This window comes from Panthera leo, chromosome B4 (assembly GCF_018350215.1).
Source record: "Panthera leo isolate Ple1 chromosome B4, P.leo_Ple1_pat1.1, whole genome shotgun sequence".
Taxonomy (NCBI): Eukaryota; Metazoa; Chordata; class Mammalia; order Carnivora; family Felidae; genus Panthera; species Panthera leo.
Genome location: NC_056685.1, coordinates 44,703,044 through 44,726,059, shown reverse-complemented (window position 1 = coordinate 44,726,059; position 23,016 = coordinate 44,703,044). Strand labels below are relative to the sequence as shown.

Sequence of the window (23,016 nt, the reverse complement as noted above, 5' to 3'; positions counted from 1 at the left end):
AATCTTTAAAGTTCATGTCACTGCCACATTTTTATTCCCAGGACAGATCAAGAAGCTAGGACAGTGGCAGGTGTTTGTAGCAAGATTCACATTCTTTTGTTTTTTTAATTAATTAATTAATTAATCAAAGTTTTATTTAATTGTAGTTAGTTAACATATTTGCAATATTGGTTTCAGGAGTAAAATTCAGTGATTCATCACTTAAATACAACACCCAGTGTTCATCATAACAAGAGCCCTCCCTAATACCCATCACCCATCTAGCCCATCCCCCTCCCACCTCCCTCCATTGACCCTCAGTTTGTTCCCTATCTTCAAGAGTCTCTTACTGTGTCTCTCTCTCTCTCTCTTTCCTCCTCCCATGTGTTCATCTGTTTTGTTTCTTAAACTCTACATATGCATGAAATCATATGGTATTTGTCTTTCTCTGATTTATTTCGCTTAGTGTAATACATCTAGCTCCATCCACGTTATTGCAAATGGCAAGATTTCATTCTTTTTGACCACATCCCTTTGTTTTAAACTGCTTTCTGCATCTTTGTAAGATGCACTTCCCATTCATGACTTTTCTTTAGATCTCACTCTTTCTGTCAACATACAGCAAAGAAGGACTATATTACATAGCCATTTTGAGGGAATGATAGAAAGGTGTCACATTTCTTACTTAAAAAAAAAATAGAGAAAACTCTGTTGTTCACCTTTCCTCTGGTTTTACACTTCTGAATTCTCTTCTTTATGTGAGTATATGTTATATATCCTTGGTTTCATCATCGTTTTCCTTTCTTGGATTCTAAATAAATAATTATAATGCCTTGTATTTTTACTCTATATATTTCATGGTGTTTTACATACAAACCTCAGACCAAGACATGTTAATTAGCTTGCTTAAGGTCACACACAAGATGGTGCTAACCCAGTGTCATAACTGAGATCTCACGTCTCCTTTGCCTGTATTAGGAGAGGATTCTTTCTTTTCATTCTACATTTCTCCTAGAACTTTCCATTGAGAAATAATCTAGGTGAGGAAAATATAACCAATTCCAGGGCAGAAGGCAGCTGAAGCCAACATGAAGATCAGTGCTGGGGCCTCATTATACTGGAGTCCATGCTAGTGTAGAAATAGTGTTATTTAAAGTTCATTTGATCACAGGGTTTCCTCCAAAGTGCATCTCATATCTGCATTAATCTCTGTCTTCCTCAAAATCACTGGTATTGATATATGAGAGGAGAAAGAGTATGATTAGCAAATGATAGAGCAATAAGTTAGTAGAACTGGCTTGAAATTCTCTGAAATACCAAAACCTTAACACCAGCTTAACAGATCTCCAAATTATTTACTATAGAAATGCTTTAATGGTGGGAAGCAAGGTACATCAGAAAAGAGGGCAGTGGACCTGTGGGGGCAGGGGAGAGGGAGAACGTGATAATACGACCTTTCTGAATTCCATCAATTTCTTTTATTCTAAGACTTTAAAGTCTTGTCCTATGTTTTATCTTATTTGTCTTGCCAGAATGTCTGATAATACGACCTTTCTGAATTCCATCAATTTCTTTTATTCTAAGACTTTGAAGTCTTGTCCTATGTTTTATCTTATTTGTCTTGCCAGAATGTCTGATTAGGCAGTTCAAGGATTATGATCCATTACTTTATGGATCAGGAATTAAAACCCAGAGATGTGATAACACCTGCTCCAAATGATAGAGACAGAAAGGGAGAGAGAAACAGAGATAATGTTAAGATATGGCTGCCAATTTAGAACTGTATTAAACTAGATCCTGATGAATTTTAAATCTGCTTATATCACTTTACCTATGAACATAAGAAAAACCCCTTTATTAAAAACTTTCATGAACGTAAAATTGATATATTTATTCTATTGTATAGCTGTATAAAAATTTGGCAGTCCTCTTTGCATTAGAGTTTTCCAGAGAAATAGAGCCAACAGGATGTTTGTGTGTCTATGTATGTATGTATATGCATGTAGGTATGCCTATATGTATGTATGTATCGTCTATTGAGATCTAGTTTGAAGAACAGATCTGAGCCTGGATGGCTCAGTTGGCTAAGCATCCGACTCTTGATTTTGGCTCAGGCTATGATCTCACGGTTTGTGAGATTGAGCCCTGTGTTGGGCTCTGCACTGGCAGTGCAGGGTCTGCTTGGGATTCTCTCTCTCTCTCTCTCTCTCTGCCCCTCCACTGTTTGTTCTCTCTCTTTCAAAATAAATAAATAAGCATTAACAAAAATTAAGAATCTGTGGATAGTTGGGAAGTCCAAAGTCTTCAAGGTAGACCAGCAGGCTGGAGACCCAGTGAAGTGATGCAGTTTAAGTCCAAAGGCAGTGTGCTGGCATAATTTCCTCTTCTGGGGAGGTCAGTCTTTTTCTATTAAGACCTTCAACTGATTAGATGGGCCATACCCACATTATGGAGGGTAATGTGCTTTCTTCAAAGTTCCCTGACTTAATTGTTAATCTCATTTTAAAAATGCCTTCACAGAAATATCTAGAATAACGTTTGATCAATTATCTGGGTACCATGGCCTAGCCAAGTTGACACATAAAATTACCCATCACACACCTCTTCATGAAAATTTAATTTTATTTCTACTTTTAATTTTAATACAATTTGCATAATTGTATAATTATAATAGCAATTTAAAAACAATCATTATTTATTAATAATTACTATTAATAATAATAACAATCAATTATAATTATTAAATAAAATGATAATTTTTTTTTTGCATGTTCGGAAACATCTTCCATTAAAAAAATCCTTTTATGGGGTGCCTGGTTGGCTCAGTCAGTGGAGCCTGAGACTCTTGGTCTCAGGGTTGTGAGTTTGAGCCCCATGTTGGGTGTAGAGATTACTTAAAAATAATATCTCTTAAAAAATCCTTTTATAATTGAGTCTTAGGAGAGAAATTACTGGGTCAAAATTATGAACGTCATTCAGACTCTTTTCTTACATTGCCAAATTCATTTCCATAATGTAGAAATTTAGATTCCCTGTTAATGTGTAAGAGTGGGCTTTTTAAAATAGGGTTCTTCAGAACATCAGAATTCTCTTTCTTTTTTTTTCTTAAATGGAAATACAAAAATTTCACATCTTGGTTTTACTTGAATGTATATTATATAATTATTAGTTAAATTGAACATCTTTAATCTTAACATCACCCTTCTCCCATATTTGTTAAACACTTTGATTTGATATACTGGTTTTCTTTTGATTTTCACTGTTTTTTTTTAATTTTTAATTTTTATTTTTTAATTTTAATTTTAATTTTTTTTGAGAGAGAGAGAGAGGGAGAGAGAGAGAGAGAGAGTCTGTGTGAACAGGGAAGGGGGACAGAGGAAGAGAGAGAAAGAATCCCAAGCAGGCTTCACACTCAGTGTGGAGGTTGACACGGAGCTCGATCCCATGACCCTGGGATCATAAGCTGAGCCAAAATCAAGAGGCAGACGCTTAACCGACTGAGCTACCCAGGTGCCCCATGTTTTTCACTTTTCATGACCATTTATTTATTGTCATCTTATTAATTTTCTTACTATAGTTACTAAGTTTTGTAGAATTTCTGTTTTTATGCATTGATCCTTTCTTTGTGGTTTTACTTTTTCTGTTGGAAGGATTCTTCTATTTATTTATTTATTTGTTTATTTCTTTATTTACTTTATGCATTTGTATCTCTTTTGTTATTGATTATTTATTTTTATTTTTAAATTTACATCTAAGTTACTTAGCATTTAATGCAGTAATGATTTCAGGAGTAGATTCCAGTGATTCATCCCCTACGTGTAACACCCATTGCTCATCCCAGCAATGGGATGGGCCCCTTGCTCATTTAGCCATCCTCCCATCCACAACCCCTCCAACAACCCTCAGTTTGCTCTCTATATTTAAGATATTTAAGAGTCTCGTATGTTTTGCCCCCTCCCTCTTTTTACATCATGTTTGCTTCCCTTTCCCTATGTTCATCTGTTTCGTATCTTAAATTCCACATATAAGTGAAGTCATGATATTTGTCTTTCTGTAATTCCGCTTAGCATAATACCCTCTAGTTCCATCCACGTAGTTGCAAATGGCAAGATTTCATTCTTTTTGATTGCCGAGTAATACTCCATTGCATATATATACCACATCTTCTTTATCCATTCATCTGTCAGTGGACACTTGGGCTCTTTCCATATTTTGGCTATTGTTGATAGTGTTGCTATAAACATGGGGGTGCATGTGTCACTTCAAAACAGCATACCTGTATCCCTTGGATAGATACCTAGTAGTGCAATTGCTGGGTCATAGAGTAGTTCTATTTTTAATTTTTTGAGGAAACTCCATACTGTCTTCCAGAGTGGCTGAACTAGTTTGCATTCCCACCAGCAGTGCAAAAGGGTTCCTGTTTCTTCACATCCTCGCCAACATCTGTTGTTGTCTGAGCTGTTAATTTTAGCCTTTCTGACTGGCGTGAGTTGGTATGTTATCGTGGTTTTGATTTGTACAGGAATCTTTTCTTATTTTTTTTAACGTTTTTTTTTTTTTAATTTATTTTTGAGACAGAGAGAGACAGAGCATGAACAGGGGAGGGGCAGAGAGAGAGGGAGACACAGAATCTGAAGCGGGCTCCAGGCTCTGAGCTGTCAGCACAGAGCCCGACGCGGGGCTCGAACTCACGGACCGCGAGATCGTGACCTGAGCCGAAGTCGGCCGCTTAACCGACTGAGCCACCCAGGCGCCCCAGGAATCTTTTCTTTTAATCTTACCTAGTCCTCACCAATCCCATATAACGTACAATGTTAGTTTTTGTTTCTTAAAACATATAATCATTTGTCCAACTAAAATTTATTGTTGCACAGGAATGAAGCAAGGATCTAAATTATTATTGCCAAGCGAGTAACCATAATATGCATATGATGCATAATCCACATAATGATAATCAATCTCAACAGTTCGCAACCTGGCTGTAATTTAGTGTCTCCTGGGAAGCAGTCCCTTTTTTCAGTGCTGATAAGTGAAATCATACTTATGGGATACATAAACATCATAATTCTTCTAAGGTAGGGAGTGAACCCCACATGGGCATTTTTTAGAAAGCTCCCTACAAGAGGCTAATGTGTAGCCAGGTTTGAGAATCTGCTTGTTCTGTTTCATGCTGACTTCTTTATATTAAATCCCTAAATATGTCATTTATTTCTGGGATATTTATGTGCTCTATTAAGCTTACTCTCTATTTTTGAGTATCACTGTGTAGGTTAGTGTGTGTGTTAGGCTTTGTAACATATTCAGGCCTAGAATATGCTTCTTGCCTCAAATCTTGTTTTGCTTTTGGAATGAGAGATTAATGCATGCTGGGATATCACTAGTTCTTATCCTCATCTTGCTGGAGCCCTAAGTTTGCAAAACAAAAACAAAAACAAAAACAACTGTAACAAGTCCTTATTGAACTTCTCAACTTACTTACACATCTTAGAAAAGCTACCTAAACTTTCTCCCCATCCTCATTTTCTGTTTATTCTCTGAACTACCCCCCTCTCTAGCTCCGCTACTGCTTATTCTTTCTAGGACCATGAGTGATCTCCGTTCTGCCTGTATCCATTGGGCCACTTCTCTGAGAGAGTGATTTGAGATAAACTAACTAGGTTTTGGAGGTAAATTCTAGGTAAAGGTCGACAGTTTGGTGATACATTCACATGTAGGTGAGAGTAAGCAACTTGGGTTTATAGTGTGGCGAGCAGAACAGTAGGGGCAAGAGGTCCAGGGGCACGTGGGTGGGCGTGAAGTAGAGTATGGATGGGGTGATGGCCATTATTCAGGTGCAAGGCCATCAGGGTATCTATCAGGAGGGGGGTGGCTTTCCATTTGTAGTAGGACGTCAGTAACCAGACTATATTGTGCAGTTCTAATCTCATGAAAGAGGATTGATTTAGGCAGAGAGGACAGTGAGGGCCTATCCACTTGTGAGACATTCAGGATAGGACTCCAGACTTGAGAGTACTTGGGTACTCAGCATGCGTACCTGGACAACCTTACGAGAAATGAGCGACCTGTCTTCTCAAACTAAGGAGGGTGTCAAGAAGGATAGGGAGAAGGAGCCGAGACTATTGATCTCCTTACTGCCTCCATCCAGATTAGTTCAGGAATTTTACCCAAGACTGGGTAAAAATGTAGCCAGCAGATAGGTGGTGTCAATGGAAGCAGCTAGAAGGCGTTGAGACATTTAGGGACAGAAGGTGAATTAATTAACTAATTAATAATATACCACGATGTAGCATTCTATCTGTTTTATACCTTAGTTTACAGCATTGTGCTCTTGATCCGTCTTGTTTAAATCTCCCGTCCTCAACATGATTGTCAAATTCAGAGACCTCTTAGAAGGTGTAATACTTAGACTGTCCAATCGTACGTAGTTGCTGTATGAAGTTTTAACACCCACGTTCCTTTATGATTAACTTCCTCTTCGCACACAGGACTATGTGGAGTTAGATCTACCAATATTATAAATATCTTGACAATAGGGGTTTTGTTTTGTTATCTGGAGTTATATACGCTTACCTGATTGGTACAGCTATGTGACTACCTCCCAACCTGGGAGACAGGTGAAGAAGGGATGGGGGAGGAAGGGAGGCACTGCTTCATATTGATTGTCAATAATGGGCCCAGCACTATGCTAGGTATTATACGTAAATTATCCTGGAGAGCTTTCCACAGTCTCGGGAGAGAGATATCATTGTCTCCGCTGACAGATGGACAAATGGAAGCTCAGAAGGTTAGAATGACTTATACACAGTCTGGGAGAATGTTGGACCTGAGATCCAAATAGAAGTCTGACTCCAAATCTCCTTCTCTTGCCACTTCCCTGGAGGAAAGTGCAGGCAGGGCAGGGATAGAAATGAAGCTTGTGAGCTTCTGGGGCTGCTGGGATATGGGTAGAAAGAGGCAGGTCTGCAGGACCTTCAGAATTTGAGAGGCAAGGTCGTCTCACTGGTTGAGGGGACTTGCTCATTGCCCTGCCCCCTTTTCTGACGTGACTCATTCCTTGCTGCTGTCTGTGGTTCTTCACTGCCCTCAGGAGAGAAACAGGTGTCCCGCTCCCTGAACTAGGAAGGGAAGGCATGGCAAAGTCAGGTGTCGTGCCTCTGGACGCTTGATGAATCACCTATCAAACCGGAATTGGCACCTCTGTTATCATAACACCAGCTCAGTGCTGATTCCATCTTTCCCAGCTTCCAGACTGCTCAGCTCTGAGGCACACTGAGCCACTCTTAAGGAGGGACTCCACTGTTTGCTCCTTGCTGTGCAGAATGAGGTTCCCGGGGGCATCGTTTTCATCTCGCCAGGCGTTTGTGGTTGTGTACCTGGGATTACCTTCTCTGTGCAGGATCTTTACAGGGACCCGCCCTGTGTGACACAGCACTTCACACACACATTTCCTGCTTGTGACATCCCCTGTCCATTGTCTCTCTGCCTGCCCGGGTCCGGGACTCATTTATCAGAGTATGAGACAGCGTGTGTACGTGTGTGTGCGCGCGTGTGCACGTATGTGTGTTCCCGCCATCTTTCGCAGAATGCCTTCCTTCTGTCCTTTTTCAGTGTGGCTCTCCCGTCTGCCAGAGGGCAATGTGCTAGAATGGGCGGGAAGAGTGGTAGAACAGGGTGGAGCTCCTCACTTACAGGGGAAACTGCTAAGACTTCTCAAGTTCCAGAAGTCCCCCCACTGCCCCTGAATGAAAAGTCTAGCAGAATGAATAGCAGAGAGGGGGACTGATCTTTGGAAATGCACTGTGACTGACCACAGCAGCAGCGAAGTGTTTGAGAGAAGCCCCAGGGAGGCGTCTCCTCTGGCGTGTCCAACGGGTAGGAGAAAGGAGACGCAGATAGAAAAGAGGCGATTCTGTGTTTTGGGGGGGGGGTGGTGGTAGTTGTGTGTCCTTGGCTTTTCCCTTATTGAGAACCCTTTTTCGGGGCGCTTGGGTGCCTCAGTCAGTTAAACGACTGACTTCGACTCAGGTCATCTTCGGGTCAGTGGGTTCGAGCCCCCCATAGGGCTCTGTGCTGACAGCTCAGAGCCTGGAGCCTGCTTCGGATTCTGTGTCTTCCTCTCTCTGCCCCTCCCCCACTCTCGCTCTCTCCCTCTCTCTCAAAAATGAATAAACACTAAAAAAATAAAAATAAAAATAAAGAGAACCCTTATTCTGGGCTGGGGAAATTGTTGATTGGTAATCTCGGGAAGAGAAAACAATCAGCGAGATAATGTCTAATTTGGGATATATCATTTCTGGGTTTTTGAGGTTTGCCTGTGGTAGATGGAGAATTATGGAATTGAGAACGTGAAAAACAGAATGATAATTATAATAAAAATAAAATGTATTGAATTTGGGTGACACCTCAAAGGACCTAAAATTAATCTCTGCAGTCATATTAAAAACCTCATGGGGTGGGTAGTGTTACTGCGATTCTTACTTAGATGTTAAGGGGCCTGTCTGTCTTGCAATCACAGTACTCCTCTCCAAAGCAAATTTTTTGGGAGCTTCCAGGATACAAATTAGGCTTCTTCATCTCTACTGGGTTGTACATGTGTTTTAGGAATTCCTGCAGACACGTTAAAATAAGAAGGAAGACTGGGACGCCTGGGTGGCTCAGTCAGGTGAGCATCTGACTTAGGCTCAGGTCATGATCTCACATCGGCCCACATCGGGCTTACTGCTGTCAGCTCAGAGCCCACTTCGGATACTCTGTCCCCCTCTTTCAGTCCCTCCCCGCTTGCGCTCTCTCAAAAATAAATAAAACATTAAAAAAAAATAAGGAAGAAAAGCTGATAACACTCAGTCTCCTTATTACAAGACCTTTGTTGAAATAAGGTCAGGATTCCCAAGCACCATGGGAGCCTCTCTTCTAATGGTTTCAAAGTGCATTTCAAGCCCTGGGTCTCTAGGAAGGTGTGGGAGGGGGAGGATCAGAACAATCACAATCCTTCAGTATCTGAGGAGAACAGGAGGACAAGGGATTCCCTCTGGGTGACCTCCCCTTCTCTCTGCCTCATCCACCCTAGGAGATATCACCTGGCACAAGGCAAGTTGTCTACACTAGTCAAATCCTCTGGATCGAAAGAGGCTCGCCTCTCCAGTGTGCCTTTGCCTGTACTCTTTGTCCTCTGGCAAGTGTGCTTCAGGAGGAAGGTGGGGCCTTGGGCGCTGCATGGTGCTCCCAATTCTCAGGCCAGTGCCCTGTCTCCTGGGAGTTCTAGCTCCTTCTGGACCTTCATGCTCACAGTGAGAGATCGCCAGTCCTGGAAACTAGACCCTTTCCCTCAAAAAGGGATTTAGGATGGAGATCAAATCCAGGAAAATGAACAGACAAAGAAAATGATCCAAGATTCCATAATCTGGGGAGTACTGGGGGAAAGTTTCGATTCTACCTTTATATTCTGGATACAGTTTGAAGACAGACATGCAGTCGTTGTCTGTGGCCCTCTAAGACCTTGGAGCACACACTTAACAGGCAGATTCTCCTCCCCTGTGCTTTCCAAATTCTGTTGCATTTGTTGGTGAAGTTTGGTTTCTGCATTACGGTTTCTATGATTCTTTTGGATTCGGACATAATTTCTTCTTCCATGTGAGTGACAAGTACAGATGTGTAGTAAAGTGGTTTAAGGAATATTGGGTTTGTAATTAAAAGACTGGGGCATGACACCTTGCTGTGGCATTTGCTTGTTGTTTTGTTTTTTTTTAACCTGGGCTTATTCAGAATTGAATCTTTTTGAATGTTTTAATGTTTATTCATTTTTGAGAGAGACGGAGACAGAGTGTGCGCGGGGAAGGGGCCGAGAGAGAGGGTGACTCCAGGCTCTGAGAATCGGAAGCAGGCTCCAGGCTCTGAGCTGTCAGTCAGCACAGAGCCCAACGTGGGGCCCAAATTTGTGAACTGCGAGATTATGGCCTGAGCCAAAGTCAGACACTTAATCAGCTGGACCATCCAGGTGCCCCCCAAATTTAACCTTTTCAGACCTCAGTTTCCCCGTTGTGTGAAAGTGCCTAGCATCACACCTGGCACATTATAGTTGCTCGACATATGTTTATTGGAGTTGAAAATAGGAAGGACGGCTTGCTGTTCAGAATGTTAAAGACTAATTTTGGAATCCTGTAGATAGATCTGAGCAATTCTTTTCGATCTCATTTCCAATTTAACACGTTCATTCCATTAAATGGTGTTTTGTTTTGTTTGTTTTGCTAGGACATCTCATGGATGAGGAAGAAGGGGGAGGGGAAGAGGGGAGTGAGCTGGAAGGCAAACTGTCTCAGTCTGGGAGCTGCTACCTCTGTATGTTTTACTCTCCTCACCCAAAGCCTTTGGGTCCTCTGCCCCAAGGTCCATAGCTATTAATAACTCCCTTACCCAGTGTGGCATTCATCTGAGTGGGTGGGTCACTTGTCTTTATAAAAACAACATGGCTGGCAGATCCATTTGTGTTGATACACAGGTGGTAAGGTTGAGGGTGGAGGCTGGTGTAACGTTTAACCATATCTTACGGGAATGGGACCAGATGTTATACGGAGATCAGTCAAGTGATTACTCACAACACTTAGGCAGTTGGAGTGCGGGAGAATGGATCTAATTTTTAAAGTTCTGTTTGTACCCATTCATCAACCGATGGACATTTAGGTTCTTTCCATGTTTGGCTATTGTTGAAAGTGCTGCTGTAGATATTGGGGTGCAAGTGTGGTTTATACACACAATGGAATACTACTTGGCAATGAGAAAGAATGAAATCTGGCCTTTTGTAGCAACGTGGATGGAACTGGAGAGTGTTATGCTAAGTGAAATAAGTCAGACAGAGAAAGACAGATACCATATGTTTTCACTCATATGTGCATCCTGAGAAACTTAACAGAAGACCACGGGGGAGGGCAAGGAAAAAAAGTTAGAGAGGGAGGGAGCCAAACCATAAAAGACTCTTAAAAACTGAGAATAAACTGAAGGTTGATGGGGGGTGGGAGGGAGGGAAAAGTGGGTGATGGGCATTGAGGAGGGCACCTGTTGGGATGAGCACTGGGTGTTGTATGGAAACCAAGCTGCCAATAAGTTTCATATTCAAAAAATAAATAAATAAAATAATAATCATAAACAAATAAAGTTCTATTTGTAGATGTATTTTGGTAAGATGAGTTTCTTCTGGACACCCATGAGTAAATTGCTGATCATATCTGGGAGACTATTGTGCTCACTGGACAGAAGTGTGGCTCGTGGAGGTTGCACTATTCTTGGAAATAGAACTGTCTTTGTGTGTAATGAAACAGACAGAGAGGGGACGTGGCATTATGCTTGTATTGTGCCTATGCATGAGGGTTTGGAGAGTTTATGTTAAATAGTTAGCTTAATTTCAGTTATAGTCATTCGACTCCAGACTCTAATCGTGCGAAGATTTGAGCTGCACTGTACTCCCCATTTCATACTCCTTTGTATCTCTTTCTTCATCGTGCTGTTTCCTCCTCTCGGTTCTCAGTTCAAGAAGGGAACTACGCTTTTCAATATGCCGACAGAAAGAAGAAACTGAGAAGAGAGAAAGTAAAGAATGATAACCACAAGTGAGGCAATAATATTGTTTTAATGAGAGGCCTGTCTGAGGGGATTTGACATTGTAGATATAGGTATGTGAAAGCTATAGGCAGCCAATGTACGTATGTTCCAGCCACCGAATAGAATGATCAGAATAAACAATTTCACAACTTTTCTAGATCCTTGATTCCAGTGGCTTGAATATAGTAAAACCTAGTGATACATGGTACCAAGGAGAGAACTGTGGGGTAATGTTTTACATGCGTGAGGATTTTACAGTCTAGGTAAGGAGAAGAAGCAGTAACCAGTATTATTTTTTTCTTTTTGAAGATTTTTTAAAATTTATTTTGAGAGAGAGAGAGAGAGAGTGAGTGAGCAGGGGAGGGACAGAGGGAGAGGCAGAGAGGGAATCTGAGGCAGGCTCCATGCTGCCAGCATGGAGCCCAATGCGGGGCTTGAACTCATGAACTGTGAGATCATGGCCTGAGCCGAAACCAAGAGTTGGACACTTAACTGATTAAGCCACCCAGGCACCCCTTGAAGATTTAATTTTTAAGTAATCTCTACACCCAGCATGAGCCTTGAACTCACAACCCCAAGATTAGGAGTCGCACACTCTACCGACTGAGCCAGCCAGGCGCCCCTATATATTTTTCTTAACACAGTCAGAAAATGGTCTAGATATAATAGAAGGGGATAGAGTATTTGTCATATTGTACAGAAATGGTCAAGAACATTCTTCTAATACATAGGTTAGAAGCTAACCAATAGGAAAAGTTATCCTAGAAGGTTTGGGCACCAAGGCATGTGTTTTCTCACGTTGACACACTGGGCAGGCAGAGTCGTGTGGTAATTGAATATAAACTGCAGAGAAGAGAGCGATGTAGAGAGGAATATTGTCACTACGGGCAAATATGAGCATCTTCTGATATAAATGCTTTGGTGGGCTCTAAGTGGTAAGGTAAGTGTAGGCTTCCATGCATATGTGGGTAGGTATGGTTGGGTGTGTACACCTTAAAAATTCTAGACTCATGTGGTATGTTCCATAGGTCTCTAGCCAAACTGTAATAATTGGAAAGAGCTTATCATACAAAAACTATCTACTGAGTGGGCCTCACCATAGCCCTATACATTTGTTTCCTTGCTCCAGCATCTGATCACATTGGGCTTCTAGTTGTTAATAAACCTAGCTTCTTTAAAGTATCCATGCACAGGGGCGCCTGGGTGGCTCAGTCGGTCAAGCGGCCGACTTCGGTCGAGATCAGGTCATGATCTCACGGTCTGTGAGTTCGAGCCCCGCGTCGGGCTCTGTGCGGACAGCTCAGAGCCTGAATCCTGTTTTGGATTCTGTGTCTCCCTCTCTCTGACCCTCCCCCGTTCATGCTCCGTCTCTCTCTGTTGCAAAAATAAATAAATGTTAAAAACATTTTTTTTAAAGTATCCATGCGCAAATAAAATTACACACAAATGAACCTTGTTCAGGAAATGTAATAGAAGGTCATATTGTATCCAAATGACCACACTGTGCCCTGTAATAAGTGTGATATGTAGGTGCCAGGGTCTAGGCGTGGATTTGAGTCATTGGGTGCGGGTATGTTTGACCACGTGTCTGCAGTTGAGTCTGGCCCACCATGAGCAGTTCTAAGTGAGGATACATGTGCACACAGGCCTTTACATTTCTTCCTTCACTATGTATTAGTGGGTGCGTGGTTTGGCTTCTGGGCAGAGCTCGCAAGTCGGGGCTGGCTGCTGACTTTTTCTTACTGGTACTGTGGTTAAGAGAGATTATGTTCACAGAACATTCCCCAGAGAGCCAAACTCGTTTAACTGGCTGCTCCCTGGATGAACACAATTACATCTGATAATGCCCTGAAAGGGAAGTAAGAGGAAAGGAAAACAAGAATGAGAATGGCAGTGAGAAATTTTCAAATGGCTTTTGAATTCACCTGACTGAGCCAGTGTTTTATTGTTTAAGATCTCCTTCTCCACCTTCTCGAGGCTCTCTGATTCTGGCCCCATCCCAGGGCTTTTCCTTCCATGGGGTCTTGTGGAATTGTGGAAACGTTCTCAACCACCTTTCACCTTGCCTTTTTGGCTTATAACCAAATGAGATGGATGTTGTTATCTTATAATTCATTGAGTGCATAGATCCCTTTTTAGGTACAAGCCCACAGATAAGCAGGTGCCTCTCCTCTGTGCTATTTTCTTCCTGGCTACTCCTCTGTTTGCACGGGCTTTTGTCAACAAACCACACACCTGTCTTTCTTCTGGGTGGTAAGAAAACTGTTTAACTCTCATCTCCCCATAAAGAAGAGTGAAAAGGGGGTGTGGCTGGAACTGGAAGGTCTCTTTGTATGTGTTTCCAGCACTAAGTGACTCTGCCTCCATAAGTCACATTGTGGTTATTAGGACCAACAATAAAGCACAACAGACAATGTAGTAAAAGACCACCTAATATGGTGAATAGCACATATGTACAATATAGTATAATATTATATAAGCTACAGCTCTGATTCATAAAGTTTTACCTCGTTATCAAATCACTGCAAAACTAGATCATAAACTTAGGATCACCTAGACAGTGAAAAAAAAAACCACCACTGTTTTTTTTTCCAGGTCAGTCAGCATTGACTAGAACCAGGGAAGACTCTTGTTTACCAAGGGCAAAATAAGGTTTGTAGATGGATATGAAAGAGTGGTAACCACCAGTTCTCTTCAGAAAGAAAGAACCAAGTTTTTGGAGGTGTAATTTCAAATATATGCTGATGATATAGAATTAAAAGTGATGTACATAAAGCATCTGTGGCCCAATAAGCAAGAAACTAAGAACTACCGTTTACTTGGAGGAGAATTGGGACTGGGATAAATGGAGAATGACGGGGTGGGAGAAAGATATTTATGGTATATCACTTTACCTTATTTCATATATATATATATATATATATATATATATATATATATATATATAAAATATACCTTATTACCTTATTATTTTATATAAAATAAAGGTAAAAATATATAAATATAAAATATAAATTAAGGTAAAATATAAAATAAAATAAGGTAATATAAAATATAAAATAAGGTAAAATACCTTATTATTTTATATATACATATATATGTATATATATAGTTTTAGAAAGAGAAAGAAGATGGCTTGGTTGCAATAATCCCTTTAATCTATCTACTTGTTAGAATGAATGCCTGTGTCTGTCTATATATAATGGGCAGGGGAAGGTCCAATTAAAAAATAAGTAATACCCAGAAAAAAATTAAACCTGCTTAGGATTTTTTAAAAAATGTTTATTTATTTATTTTGAGAGAGAGAGAAAGAGAGAGTGGGGGGGGGGAGAGAGAGAGAGAGAGAGAAGAGAAGAGAAGAGAAGAGAATCCCGAGCAGGCTCTGCACTGTCAGCACAGAGCCTAATGTAAGGCTCCATCCCACAAACTGTGAGATCATGACCTGAGCCAAAATCAAGAGTTGGATGCTTAACCAACTGAGCCACCCAGGCACCCCGAACCTGCTTAGGATCATAGGGCAGGTAAATCATTCCCATATTGCCTGTGGACCACAATTGCTCAGACAGGTACTATGGACTCAAACATTGGAGCAGCGGTCTTGGGTAGAAGGGAAGCCTTTGAAATAATTTGAGAAATAATGGCATAAAAGGATGAAGCCAGATCAGGGCTATACTTCCTCTATAATAGAAAAAAGGGAAAATGCCAGGAAAAAATAAAGTTCTTCACACTTGAGTATCAGGCAGATGGATAAGATGAATAGATGACTCAGAAAGTTCCAGGTAGTCATGTACTTAATACCTAATGATTTATAGAGGTGTCTTAAAACTCTCTATGCTCCATTTAATGTTTTTTAGAACAACTCAGTCCTTGGGAATTCTTCTCAGTGGTGCCCTGTGCATTCTCTGAGGGCCAAGCATAGAAGTGGACAGCTGTGTGGCTGAGATGAGAGGGTCATGGCACGAATGTTATTGGAATGCAGTCTCAGTGACAAGCTGTGTGGTAAGGACAAACACCGCAGATGCCTATCTTCTGATTCTAGGATGACAGAGACTAAGGTCTGAACAGATTCTAGAAGGAGGATGAGATGACTTCTAGTAGAAATGAAGACGGTGTTGATAAAGGAATGGGCACACAGGAGGTCATTTTCTTTTTTATTTAATGCTTATTTATTTATTTATTTTGAAAGAGAGAGAGAGAGAGAGTGCTCAAGCTGGGGAGGGGCAGAGAGAGAGGGAGAGAGAGAATCCCAAGCAGGCTCTGCACTGTCAGCACACAGCCTGATGCAGGGCTCAGTCCCATGAATCATGAGATCATGACCTGAGCCAGAATCAAGATTCAGATACTTAACTGACTGAGCCACCCAGGTGCCCAGGTCATTGTCTTTGAAGAGGGGGGCAAGTGCCAGAGATCCAGATGTTGCATCCTTAACCCCAGCAGGAAAAATGGAAGATGAGGCACAGAGCACACTTGATAGGCTGAGAAGCAGGGACACTGGGGTCTCTGATTAGAGAGCTGCTCCCCGTAGTGGTTCCACTGTATGCAAGTAGAGGGGAAGAAGGAAGAGATGATCATTTCATGTATGAGGAGCTGAGAACGGGTGGATAGGGGAAGTTGAGTGAATATCAGACTGGGGTTCTTTTTCAATCTCTTCTTTTCCTGCTTGATTTCCTACCCAGTTGTCCGGGAGCAGCAGTATGAGATCATCATCATCCCAACCATTCTGGTGGGCACTTTCCTCATCCTTCTTGCGGTCATCCTGTGGCTTTTTATCAGAGGGCAAAGAGCTCAACAACACTCTCCTGGACTCCGAGGTAAAACTCAAAGTGGGGCTGGGGAGAGGCTCAGGGAAGATGGAGATTACAGAAAATAAGACCCAAGTGTCAGTGAGCCCACGTCTATAAGGTGAGGTCCCCACTGTGGGAGAGGAGGTCTGGGGCCCCTCTTGTGGAGTTGAATGGAGGTGAGCTCTTCTCTAGGAAGTCATGAGTAGCAACTCAGTATGTGCTTGGTAGTTGAAACTACAATAGGCAAGAGAAGCCTCATGTGGCCTGTTTCTGTCTTCTTTTCCTACTGCACTATCAACTATTTGGCCATGTGAGTGTCTACATATTGGGAAGGAAGATTAGTAGGTAAAGCCCAAGGCCTTGTTACCAGCCTTGAAGGATGACATTTTACTATGTAATACATCCCAGCCCTGCTCTGTGCTCCTGGACTATGTGATGAAGAGGGGTAGCCTTCATAGCTGTCTCTGAAGTGTTAAGTAGGAGATGATGTCCTGTCCTGAAGCATATAATGCGAGAGATTTAGCTCACATGAAACTAAGGGTGAAAAGAAGGAAAAAAATTCCTGACAGTGATCAGAAACTGTATAGTGGCTGGTCCTCAATCCCTCTCTACATTTTATCCCCACTGTCTTTGAATTCACTTACAGAAAAACTTCTCAAAGGAGTTGTCTAAACTCATTCTGATGACTTCTACTTGTCACATTCTCTGAAGCTTTTATCCCCACCACTCTGCCAAAACAATTATTTCCAAGATCACCACTGACAGCTATATTGAGTCCTCATCGTGGCCTGTCAAAAGCATTTGACACAGTTTTGTACCTCTTCCTTCTCGAAACACTTCATTTTTCCTTTTAAATCTACAGTCACTTCCTAAACGATCTCCTTTTCAGTCTTATGGATTCAAACACTTTCTCTGATCTGAGTCTAGTCCCCCTTGAACTCCAGATTCCTATGTGAAACCACCCATTTTGTAGTTTGGATCCAATGCACATCTTTGTAATATGCCCAGAACAAAGGCCCTGCAATTCCCTCACAAATGTTCTCCCCCAATCGTCTTTTCTACTAGTAAATGGCAAGCCCTGTCTTCTATGTGTTCAGTCTAAAATCTTGAAGATTTCCTTGACTCGTCTCTCTCTTGCATTCCATGTCCAATCCTTTAGCAAATCCTGTCAACTCTATCTTCAGGATAAACCGAGGCAGCTCTCACCTCTCGTAGATCCTTGTAATGCACGCCTAACTGGATTCTCTACTACCACTATCCCTTTATGGTCTGTTCTCCATAGGACAGCAGAATTATTCTTTTAAGGCTTAAGTCAGTCCTGGCCATTCTCTCCTTGAAACAAAATAGAATGTTTTTTCTTTTTAGAATTAGAAAAGCCAAAATTCTTTCAATAACTTTCCATGACTTGGGCACTCTCTGGCCTTGTCTCATATAATTCTCCAGTTATCCCATATGGTTCCAGCTGTACTAACTTCATTTCTCTTCCTTAAATATATTAGGCGTGCTTCTTTCCTGATGCCTTTGCTCTTACTGTTCCCTCTGTCTAGAATATCCTTCCCAATACAAGTATGGTTTGCTCTTTAGTTGCTTCCAGGCGTTTCTCAAATGTCATCTTATCAGAAATCCCTTTCCTGACCTTCAAATGTAAAATAGCATCATTGGTGTTTCTGACTTTGCTATTTTCCTTCATAACACTCATCACCTGGTTTGTTATTATCTGCTTCCTTTCTCCTACCATTAGAGGGTAATCATAAGAATCTGGACTTTGCCTATTCGCAACACCTAGAACAATGCCTGGCACACAACATGTGATATTTGTCGAATAGATGGAATGAATGAATGGAGATTTAATGAGAAGAATGAATTTCTCGTTTCCAATGGAGAAAAGTTGACTAAGAAAAGGGGAAAATACCAGAAGATTTTTTTTTGACTGAGGCTATAGGAAATATGCAATACTTAACTTTGGGAACATCTTAAGGGAGGAAGAATAACCATGGCTTGGAGTTGAGGAGTTATCCATACCGTCCTCTCCACCTTTAAAAGCCATTTGATCGACTTAATCAATAGCCCCTACCGGTAGCTACCACTACCTTTAAGTACCTGGAGGTAGAGTACCTATTCAGGAACTTCCTTAATTGTCTCCATGCTATACTTATACTGAACTATAATCCCAAGAGAGACAGAAAGGAAATGTCATTGCCACTTTCCAGAGATCCATCTTGAGTTGTCTTAGAAGTAATGGGGTTATTATAAATATTCTAGAAAGGTTGGTATTGATGCTGGTTCACAGAGAAGACTCAGAAGTTATCCTCACATTGGGCAGAGAGAAAATTGCCAAAGGGACTTCCTTGCCAGTTTGTTCCAGGTTCTGTCCTCCTGGAGTCCCTGGGGTAGGGAACCAGTGGTTGGTGTCATCTTTTCGTTCTAGGCATTGCCCCTGTGCCTCCATCTAGGGGCTTAAGCTTGGAGGCAGCAGGTCATGGAGGAAGCGTGTTTGTGCCACTTAAAGAGACATCGGTGGAAAGCCTCCTACAAACCATGACTCATGCTCTGGCTAAGCTGCAAGTGCCCCGGGAGCAATTCTGTGATTCTCTGGAGCAGATCCACAGTGGTAGTTATGGAGCCATCTATCGAACCAAGATGTACACTGGGGACCCTGCTAAGCCAAAGAGTGTTGTCATCAAGGCTTTGAAAGGTAAAAGGAGAAGTGTTTGACTTCCTTTCCCCTTTTTCACGTTTCCACTGCGAGCCCTCAACAGTGAATGCTGACAAGCTTGCCGACATGAAGGCTAATCAACAGATAGCTGGGATCACCATTGTGTGCAGGATAAGAAGGGAAGAGGAAGTGAAAACTTGAGGCCGAAATGTTTTCTTTAGGGACCTTCCCTAGCTCAAGCTTGCTTATTGAGGCTGCTAGAAGTCAGTTTTTCATATGGATATTACTTGCATGAGGATTTTGAAGTTGTTCCTTCTTTTTCTGCACTATCACTTTCCCTAATACTGTCTTCTTCCCTTCCTTCTTCCTCCCTCCCTCCTTTCCTTCCTCCTCCCTCCCTTCCTTCCTTCCTTCCTTCCTTCTTTTCTTCCTCCCTCCCTCTTTCCCCTTTTTTTTTCTTTCATATGGGCCAGTAATAGGGGCTAGATACAACAGAACAAGGATAGGATAAGCAAGAATACTAATCAAAAGGCCTAGGCAGTGATCATATTTGAATGTGAACACTTGTCTATTTAGGCAAATGAAAGCCTATCCAGTTCTAAAACCTATGATTCTATGTTAGCTTTGACAAAAAAGCAGTGACATTGAGGATTATCTTCTAATTAGTTCCCTTTCTATTTACTTTTTGTCTATACTTACTCTCCTTTGGAGCTTTGCCATCTGAGGTTGCTTCCTCCCTCATACCTCCCATTTTATTGGTAATGTTCTGATTACTCACTTCCCATCGCTCTCCTGTCCTCCACAGAACCAGTTGGGCTCTATGAGGTGCAGGATTTCTTAGGGCGAATCCAATTCTATCAGTACTTGGGGAAGCACAAGAACCTGGTACAGCTGGAAGGCTGCTGCACAGAAGGGCTGCCACTCTATATGGTGTTGGAGGATGTGGCCCAAGGAGACCTGCTCAGCTTTCTCTGGACCTGCCGGCGGGTAAGCGGTAGCGTAGAGGTGTTAGGAAGGAAAGGCTTGACCTGGCTGATTAGCTGTTCACATGTCAATTAGCCTGGCAAATGATGAAGCAGAGAGACATTATAGTAACATAACAGAATGACTGAGTATCACCATCCAATAGAACTTTTTATGATGATAGAAATGTTCTATATCTGCTCTGTCCAAAATGGTAGCCATTAATCACATGCGGCTATGGAGCACTTGCAATGTGGCTGATGTGACTGAGAAACTGAATTGCTAATTTTATTTAATTTTAAATAATAAACTTTTAAATAGCCACATGTGGCTAATGGCTACCAGATTGGGCAGTGCAGATTAGAATATGAACTCTACGCTTTGCATCGTACTAGCTGTGTGACTTTGGGCAGGCCACCTCTCTGAGCCTGAATTTTCTGAATCTGTAAAATGGGGATAAAAATAAATTATTATGAAAATTAACAGAAATTATGCATGTAAAAACTCTTGTTAGTACTGCTTGTAATTTTGTTGCTGTTAGTCTTAAGTGTGTCTTCTATTCCGTAACATTGCTCTAGTGTGCCAGGGTGGATGAGGCGAAATCAGCTTGAAAGTTTTTGTACTTTAAATTCTTATTAAAAAAAATTTAAGTGTTCAGAAATTTCCAGACTAAAATGCAAGTTCTTTTCCTTACAATTTTCCTACTTCTCTATATATTCGTCTTTCTGAAGTGCTGCATTTTCCTAGTTAGTTCCTCACTTACCAATGGACAAGTTCAATATTAATCAAGCCTCCTCAATAGACTGATTATTTTACTACTAATTGTGTATGATAAAGGGACCCTGTTTTCATCCAAACGAGGTACAAACAGGATGATGTGCAAGTCTTTAGGCGTTTAAATCTTTTTAAGAGGTTATCCATCTGTAACTTGTTCTCTGCTCTAACCTCACTAGCTTCTATTTTCAAAACAATTATGCTTCTCTATTTTAGACCATTGGAACATGCTTTCCTCATTACACCAAACTTCTCCCTTCTCTTTTTTGCATAGTCATTGTCCACTCATCCTTCAGATCTTTTCTTGTCGCCATCATGTGCTATTTTCCATGACTTTCATGGTGCATATATTTATGCATGATTATTTGATTATGATTCACACGTGTTTGTCACATTGTAAGATCCAGAAGGCAGCAGATACGTTTATTTTGCTCCCTCTTGTGTTCTGAGGTCCTAAGATGGAACATGGCACATATTAGGCGTTCAATGATGATGTGTTGGATTAATGTGCTTAATTATCACTCTCTCTGACACACACACACACACACACACACACACACACACACACACACACACTATCCCAGGAAAATTGTTGCTTTATCCAGGGGATAGTCTTATATATATTTGTCTTTCTTACCTGCTATTCTATTCTTCTTTCATTCTGTGATTCATCTACATTCTGTATTGTTTTTCCAGGCCAGTAAATCATTGTACTTCTCTGCATATCTGAGAATCTCTGATATTAGCCTCTCCTTGAATCTTAGTCCCTATGTTTTTGTATCTTTTCTTTTGCCTTGATACTTGCATTTAAGAACTCTGCTTATTAAATTCAACACCCCGAAAATAAATAATCCAGTAAGAAATGGGCGGAAGACACAGACATTTTTCCAAAGACATACTAATGGCTAACAGACACATGAAAAGATGCTCAACACCACTCATCAACAGGAAAATACAAATAAAAGAAGCCCATGAGATACCACCTCATGCCTGTCAGAATGACTAAAATTAACAACACAGGAAACAACAGATGTTGGCAAGGATGTGGAGAAAGGGGAACTCTCTTACACTGTTGGTGGGAATGCAAACTGATGCAGCCACTCTGGAAAACAGTGTGGAGGTTCCTCAAAAAGTTAAAAATAGAACTACCCTACAATCCAGCCATTGCACTACTAGGTATTTACCCAAAGGATACAAAAATACTGATTCAAAGGGGCATATGCACCCCAATGTTTAGAGTAGCACTATCAACAATAGCCAAACTATGGAGAGAGCCCAAATGTCCATTGACTGGTGAATGGATAAAGAAGATGTGGTGTGTACAAAGAAATATTACTCAGCCATCAAAAGGAATGAAATCTTGCCATTTGCAATGATGTGGATGGAGCTTGAGCATATTATGCTAAGTGAAATAAGTCAGTTGGAGAAAGACAAATACCATATGATTTCACTCATATGTGGAATTTAAGAAACAAAACAGATGAACATAGGGGAAGGGGGAAAAAAGAGAGGGAAGCAAATCATAAAAGCTTCTTAACTATAGAGAACAAACTGAGGGTTGCTGTGGTGGGGCGGTGGGGGGGGGGGACGATGGGCTTGATGGGTGATGGGTATTAAGGAGGGCACTTGTGATGAGCACTGATGTAATATGTGGATGATGAATCACTGAATTCTGTACCTGAAACCAATATTGCCCTATATGTTAACCAACTAGACTTTAAATTAAAACTTAGAAAAAGAGAATATCTCTGTGTCTCTCTCTCTCTCTCTTTTTTTTTTTTTTCAAATCTGTTCATGTCATTCTGATATAATGCTTTTATCTTTGTCTCTTTAGGATGTGATGACCATGGATGGCCTTCTCTATGATCTCACAGAAAAACAAGTATATCACATCGGAAGGCAGGTCCTCCAGGCTTTGGTAAGGCTGGGCAAAATGACCACAGATAGTATGGATGTTTCTTGTTAGCCTGGTGTTTGAAATCATATTTCTAATATTTATATTTCCAAATGGGGTATACATTATAGAGAAAATCAAATGGAAGTTAGGGGGCAGAAACCTAAGCACTGATAAATTGTTTTCACTTCTTTCTTTATGAAATTATTTAGATAATATACTACAAGATGGTAATTCTGGGAAGAAAGTAGTCAACTTAGGGTTTGTAGAAGGAACAGGACAGGTTTTAAAAGGTTTCTCAGTCTTGGGGCACCTGGGTAGCTCAGTTGGTTGAACGTCCTACTTTGGCTCAGGTCGTGATCTCGCGGTTGGTG

The 23,016-nt window shown here is 41.2% G+C and overlaps 1 protein-coding gene across 1 annotated transcript in view; it reads left to right on the top strand.

Annotated features, from left to right (window-relative positions):
• Positions 1–23,016, top strand: part of STYK1 (serine/threonine/tyrosine kinase 1) — a 44,726-nt gene that overhangs the window by 12,685 nt on the left and 9,025 nt on the right. Inside the window, exons 2-6 of the mRNA XM_042945809.1 lie at positions 15,426–15,570; positions 16,248–16,382; positions 18,784–19,050; positions 19,817–19,998; positions 22,583–22,666. Of these exons, the coding sequence (XP_042801743.1) occupies positions 15,525–15,570; positions 16,248–16,382; positions 18,784–19,050; positions 19,817–19,998; positions 22,583–22,666 (714 nt within the window). The 5' untranslated portion in view covers positions 15,426–15,524. The remainder of the gene's footprint in view (positions 1–15,425; positions 15,571–16,247; positions 16,383–18,783; positions 19,051–19,816; positions 19,999–22,582; positions 22,667–23,016) is intronic.